General features: G+C 38.6%; 1 protein-coding gene across 1 annotated transcript; it reads right to left on the bottom strand.

Moving 5' to 3' along the window:
- Nucleotides 1-1,842: 1,842 nt before the first annotated feature.
- Nucleotides 1,843-5,711, bottom strand: LOC108594691 (CG5367). The gene is made up of 2 exons (XM_017979832.1): nucleotides 4,699-5,711; nucleotides 1,843-2,936 (listed from the first exon to the last, which is right to left on the bottom strand). The coding sequence occupies exons 1-2, from the start codon at nucleotides 5,689-5,691 to the stop codon at nucleotides 1,890-1,892; spliced, it is 2,040 nt and encodes a 679-aa protein (XP_017835321.1). The 5' UTR covers nucleotides 5,692-5,711; the 3' UTR covers nucleotides 1,843-1,889.
- Between the last annotated feature and the right edge of the window lie 1,512 nt (nucleotides 5,712-7,223).

Here is a 7,223-nt window from a genome sequence, read left to right as displayed (position 1 = left end):
CAGCTCATTGAAATATCATTATTGCAATTAGCATATACATTATATTTATTTTAGCTACCATTTGGCACTTGCATATCGTAAATGCAAAATGAACGTTGGGAGCTCCGCAACAACGAGCGAACTGAAGAGGCTGCCAAATTGGCAAATGCTGCCACTTCAGGCCAACAGCTGTACACAGCAGTAGCCTTTGCTTGTTAACAACAAACATTCTGGCGAGAGAGAAAGGGAGATGACTGGCGAACAATCAAATAGCCGCTGGGCAGGCGAGCGAGGGGCCCACAAAAATAATGGGAATAGCCATGTCCATTGCTCGAACATCAATGAAATTCCAATGGGGCAATCGTCGTTTGATAGCCCCAGTGCCAACCGTTACAATTCATCAAACAGCAAATGGATATTACTTCATCGAAAACAATATTAAATACTTGAACGTAAAACATTGACAGACACAATGGCAGCGCAGACACCGACACCTCCGCATACCCTTAGGAGAGGCCTCGGCACTGGAAACGACCTCAAAGTGTGTCCACATGCTAGCTGGGATGGCCTCGCTGCCTGCTGCGAGGCTGAAACAAAAGTAAATTGCAATAAAAGTTTGTAATTGACAAACGGACAACAAACAAAACTCCACTCCATACAGCATTGAGTTTGAATGTTGCGACAGGATGGAAGTAGCTCCGGACATTTGCAGGCTCTGCTCAATGTATAGATGTCACTCTCTCGCTCTGTCTCTTTCTGATATCTGGTAGCATGTTTTTGGTGGCTAAACAACTGGCGCTCAAATCAACAAAAACCGATTTTCGTAAAAATAAAAAAAAGGGGCAGAGTCGAGCTGCGAGCTGGAGCAGGAAGCAGTCGGCTACAGTTGGCGTTGACAGACATGCGAATCCAACACGCCGTACCCGCAACCCCCCCAAATGCCTGCCCGCATATTGACTTTGAGCCGAGAGCAGCACAAACGATTTTTGGATTTAAGAAATAAAAGTTTAGTGCCCCAGCGCGCAAATCTGCAGCCACAATGCCAAACAGTTAACCAGACTCTACACACACACATCGAAACAACAACAACATTGAGTTAGTGCAAACAAAAGACGCGTCTGTGGTTATACCCAACTGTGTTGGCATGTGCATGTGGCCAACAGTGGCCTGGGCCATGGATGCGAATGGATATGCGAATGTGTATGGGAGAATGGGAGCTTGTCGAACGGCAAAATGTCGGCGGTTACGACTTTGACTTGTTTGCCTCGGCCCACACACACACAGATACAGACACAGACATAAAGTGGCGGCCACTGCAGGGCTCATTGGGCAACGTCTGTGTAAATAGACTCGACTCTAGTAGCACACACACGATTTGCTTTAGCTGTAGCACCAACAAACTCAATGACAAACGACAAATGCAATCATTTTGGCACTTGTGCCCAACAAGCCGCTTCCGCTTGGCCAAGTGTTGAAATTATAAATATTCCCATTGTCTATCAATAAATTCAAAAACTGCATATTCAACTTGCCAATTGCGTTGTCACTTTAAGCGCTTATTATTATTATGTCAATTGTTATTGAATTTGCTCATATTAATATAAAGATTATTATGCTAAAATATTAACACCAATCTAAGAAAGCAAATATATTGTTTATATTGCCAACTGTTCAGTTTGGAATATTAAAACTATTTATTTCAGTTTTGATATGGCTAAGAGAGCGAAATTTAAGCTCTTTATAACCTTTGGTGGGATAGATATAACTTACATTTAAAAAATATAATAAGAAGCTATAGCAGCTTTTTAGCTTTATTAAAATATTTTGTGTTTTCTTGCTAGTTCGATTTAATTATATTTATTTAATATTTACAAGCTAATATCACGATGGTTAATAAATTATTTACAAAATTATTGCAGTACAGTATAAACACCGTATGAGGCAATTTCACATTGATTGTTGGCATTGCGCGACATGCGAATGTAGCCCTTATCACCCCAGTGAGGGCCCCAAGAGTTCTTCACCAACCAGTAGTCAACTCCGTTGGCATCAGTGCCGTAGCCAACAATAACTACTCCATGATTCACACCGGCGGGGCAGCTCTCCTCACTATACACGCCACTTTTATAGTTCATGAAACTACCTGTAACCATAATAGCCACAGAAATGGGCCCAACTGTAGCAACAGCCTTCTTCAAAGCATCCTCATCGCCACTTGCCACGTATCCAATTTTGTTCATTGTTGCAGCAATGGCTGTCTCATTAAATCGGCACTTGCCCTGCTTGGCCTCATAAGGATAAGTCTTGTCAGCATTGATGCCACGATTGAAGATAATATACTTCAAAGCACTGGCCGGCCAGCCACCATTGCAACCATGATTACCATACTTTTCAGTACTGCAATCCAACAAATTTTGTTCAGACAATGAGATGAGCCTCGAGGTTTTTAGGTACCATTGTCCCTCCAATGCGCCATTTGCCGAGAAAGCCCAACAAGAGCCGCACTGTCCCTGATCCTTAACTGGAGTTACAGCGCCTTTTGTGCGCCAATCTATACTGTCCGGCACGTCTCCCTCAGCTGGCTCAAACACAGACTTTTCAAGCGTATTATTATGATAAGGGTTAAGCTTTGAAAGGTAGAGTCTCTCAAATTCCTCGAAAGTCAGATCGCTAAACTGATTGACACCCTTTTCGAAGCTTTCAAGGCCAGCTCTAAAGCGTTTGTTGTGCTCATTGATCAAACGCTTATTGCTAATAAAGATTTCCCGGCGCTGAAGTTCCTCTTTGAGACTTTTGTATCCTCGTCCGAAATTCGATTTGAAGCTGCTCCACTCCGAGTTGAGTACCTCCGTCAAAGAAGCTGCCCCAACATAGGCGACAAGCGCAAATATTGCAATTATTTTGAACATATTGTTTACTATCTGCAGTAGTAGAACTGTTTGATTGAATCGTTTGGGCTGCTCACATTATATAGCACTCTTAGTATATAATATAGGTACAATCAGTTAAAGAAATTACAGATAGCAAGCTAACCTGTAAGATAAGGGCTTGCTGTATTCTATCTTATGCATCAAGTGAAAGTGCTTATCAGTTAATAACCGATAAAATTTGTCAAAAAGTTAAATTATTGACTTAATATGCAAGAGTACATCGTCATTAATATAAAGCTTTGATACGTAGAGAATAAGAAAAACAAAAGCACGTGCCAGACGACAAGTCGCAAAAGCTACTAATGCGAATATAATTGCAGATTATTGATTCACAAAAGACTATAAAACTGGAAGCGAAACAAATAAAAAAAATGAGATAAGTAATCAGATGAGTAATTACTAAGTTCAATGTTCAATATGTGATTACAATTTTTTTACAGACAGGCAAAGAATTTACTTATTTCTCTGTGTCTCACGAATTCTGGAAACAGATATCCACACAGTATCATAGGGATTCAAAATGTTACAGTAATGCAACCATTTTCTGCAACATATTTAAGCCCATTCTAGAAGCAGACATGGAATTTATTTCGTGAATAAGCTAACTTGATTAATTTTATTAATTAATAATAAGCCATGTCTTACAAATAAATTGCAATCATCACTTAATTAAAGCATGCAAGCAGTAATAATAATTTAATAATAATTTAATTTACTATAGTTTCAACTCATTTATATCTGGAAATAGAATATGTTTTGTAAATAACACATTTAATTTCATTGCGCTTGTTATTAGTTATCAACATGTGTGTTGTAGAGATTTTTATGGTTTAAATAAATCTCTCAGTTTCCATAATTAAATGATCATGATGGAGTATTAGATCACTAGTAAATTGGTAACTTGACAATGATGATTTTTAAGCGAATCTCTCGTCGTCACACACGTTCTGGAAACATATATCCAAACAGTATTATTGTGATTGAAAATATTACATTAATGCAACCACTTTCTACAACATATGTATATATTTGAGGGTATTCTAGATGCTTTGAAGTATTGACATATTTATAATAACAAATTCACTTTTTCCAAGAATATTTTACAATCAAAGTCTGATATGATGATCAAATGATGACTCAAATTTTTTGACCTACAAAAGCTTTATTGTATTTATAGTTTTACAACATGACAAGTTCATGGACGTCTTATGAAACAAAACTATAAATACAAGTAACCCAATTGATTCATAAAGACTTGCACAACTTTTTGCAAGCAGCAGGGCTATAAATCTGACAATATGCGCAATAAGATAAATGAATTCGCTCACTCAAGAGTTTTCTAATAAATATCGTTTACGATCGTTACAACTTACATACAATCGGACAAATTTAAATTCATAATATGGCGAATTTATTAATAAATTCATATTTAGCTAATTGGCAAATATTGCCATCAATCCAAGTAATATTGCTTTTCTATATTTAATAGATTAACACAAATTATTCAAAACAGTATATAGCTTATTGTTAGATCTTATAACTCGAACAGTCAAGTTGCTTTGCTGCTGTTGTAGCTTTAAGAAATTTATTCCAACCAAGCTTTAAAAACTTTAGAGTATTCAATTCAATTCAATTGTAAAATAAGAAAGAGTTATTGCAACATTTAAATAGAAAAATAACAGAAATTCGTTAATCAGATTTATTTGAATACATATTATACATGATTGTAAAGTTATAAGTTTATAGATTATATTTAAGGTTAAATAGAGTTTGATTATTAAATTATTTAAACCACAGGATACGCACCGTATGTAGCAATCTGGCATTGATTATTGCGATTGCGCGACATGCGAATGTAGCCCTTTTCACCCCAGCCCTCGTTCCATGAGTTCTTCACCAACCAGTAGTCACCTCCGTTGGCATCATTGCCATAGCCAACCACAAGGACAGCATGATTTATACTATCAGAGCAGCTCTCGTCGTTAAACACGCCGCTCTTATAGCTTTGGAATTTAGCTGTGGCCATAATTGCCACTGAAATGGGTCCCTTCTCCGCCACTGCTGTCTTCAAAGCATCCTCATTACGACTTGTCACCTGTACAATTTGGTTGACCTTTGCAGCAATGGCATTCTTCTTAAATTGGCAGTTACCCTGCTTGGCCAGATAAGGATAAGTGTGTTCATCATTGATGCCTCCATTGTCGATCACATACTGAAAAGCTCTGTCATACATGCCACCACTGCAACCCAGATTATTATATTTTTCAGTGCTGCAATCGATCAAATTTTGTTCAGAGAGCGAAATGAGCTGCTTGGTCTTCAGGTACCATTGCCCCTCAAGTGAGCCAGTAGCAGAGAAAGCCCAACATGAGCCACACTGTCCCTGATCTTTTACTGGAGTTACAGCGCCTTTGGTGCGCCAATCCATACTGCTAGGCACGTCCTGCTCAGTTGGCTCATAGACAGACTCTTCAGCAAACTTAGCAGTATACGGACTAGGACTCGAAAGATAGAGTCGCTCAAATTCCTCGAAAGTCAGATCGCTAAACTGATTGACGCCCATTTCGAAGGTTTCCAGACCAGCTTCGAATCGTTTGTTGTGCTCATCGATCGAACGCTTATTGCTATTGAAGATTTCTCGACGCTGAAGTTCCTCTTCAAGGCTTTTGTATCCTTTGGCAAAATTCGTTTTAAAGACGATAAACTGCGAGTTGAGCTGCTCCGTCGTAGAAGTTGCACCAACGAAGGCAACAAGTGCCAAGACTGCGATTATTTTGAACATATTGCTTACTGTTCGCAGTAGTAGAACTGTTTGATTGAAGCTTCATAATTGCTCACATTATATATACTCCGCATAGTATATACTATATGCATATTCAGTCAAAGAAATTACAGATACCATGCAAATATGCGATAAGAATTTGCTATACTCTATCTACAGAAATATATTTACAACTTATTCATTCACAACAGAATCAGACTTGCACAACATTTTGCAAGTAATGCCAGCCATGGGCCATAAAACTGAAGCGCAACCAATATGAACAAAGATATAGAAGGTCATGATTACTTAAGAGGTTTTATAAGAAATCTCGCTTAAGCAACAATTGGTTAATCAATATGTTTACAACTTAATTAATCATTTGAATCATACTAGTAATAAACTTTATAAATGAAATAAAAATTTCGAAAGCAAGTGGCATTTCTTTTATTCATTTTTTCACATTTTTCACAAAAGAAATTTAGGTTCTTTTCGTATAGAGGTTTATATATTTAGAATAAACCTATCTCATCTTAGCTAACAACTTGAATGTGCCATGAATTTCAAATTATGCTAGCTAAATATTCCATAATTAGTTTCTGGCTATAACCCACACCCAGTTTGAGCTCGAAATGGAAACCCGTAAACAAAACTCACGCATTATGCAAATGCCACAAATACATTAGGAACATAAGTAAGTATCTGCACTCAAACTAAAGCGCATTACTTAAATTATTGCCATGCTTGAGAGTCAAGTTCGTTGAACATAATCATAGGTTGCTCTTGGCCTGCGGGCACTTAGCCATAATATTTGCTTGGGCCGCACAGAAATGTTAATTGTTTAATTTGCATTGCTCAATGCGCCGACATGAGGGTACAATTGGTTTGGGAAATTAATGAATTTGTGATTAGCAGTTGAGGCAATATGTTTGCTGGAGAGCTACCGTAGAGGGAGAGACAGAGAGAGTGGGAGGTGGGGCATATAATAAAATTTGCATTTCAATTTAGACGCCTGCTGCGTAGCAAAGCCAAGAAATGGCCAACGGAAATTTCAACTCTAAAAAGCTTAACAATTCCAGCCTCAGTTGGAGTGTGAGTCAGAGCCAAGGTCTGGGCGCTGAAGTCTTGAGGCGGGCATGGCAAACAAACGATGCGCTAATTTGACAAACCCACATGAGGTCCTTGAGTTGGCAAATACTCGATCAGCCTGTATACTCCAATTCAATGGGCGGCGTATTTAACCTGCGCCACAGGAGTCCACACGTAATTGCGAGTCCAACCCAGACGTTAAGGCCAAACACACACACGCACACACATAAAGAGAATCAAATCGAAATGAAATTGACCATTAATGGTCGTCTGTGTGTGTGTGTGTGAAATTGCTGGTCAGTTGGGTCAGACTTTGCATTGGCAAAACGCATTGAATAATATCGTGAATAGCGCTGCCATTGACAGCTATTGTGAATGCTCTGGACGTATGAGCGATTGTCATGGGACAGCTGCTGGAATTTCGATTGAATGCCACCCCACCCCACCAAAAATGTTCTGCCTGT

The sequence above is a fragment of the Drosophila busckii genome, chromosome 2R, assembly GCF_011750605.1.
Source record: "Drosophila busckii strain San Diego stock center, stock number 13000-0081.31 chromosome 2R, ASM1175060v1, whole genome shotgun sequence".
Lineage (NCBI taxonomy): Eukaryota > Metazoa > Arthropoda > Insecta > Diptera > Drosophilidae > Drosophila > Drosophila busckii.
Note: the sequence above shows the minus strand (reverse complement) of the source record. Positions and strands in the feature narration are given on the sequence as shown.

Excerpts from the sequence above, each read along its gene's own strand:
- LOC108594691 (XM_017979832.1), bottom strand. The coding sequence starts at position 5,691 with ATGTTCAAAATAATCGCAGTCTTGGCACTTGTTGCCTTCGTTGGTGCA. Across the intron at positions 2,937-4,698 it reads ACGGTGCGTATCCTGTGGTT|CCCAAACGATTCAATCAAAC; the intron begins TAAATAATTTAA and ends TAATGTGAGCAG.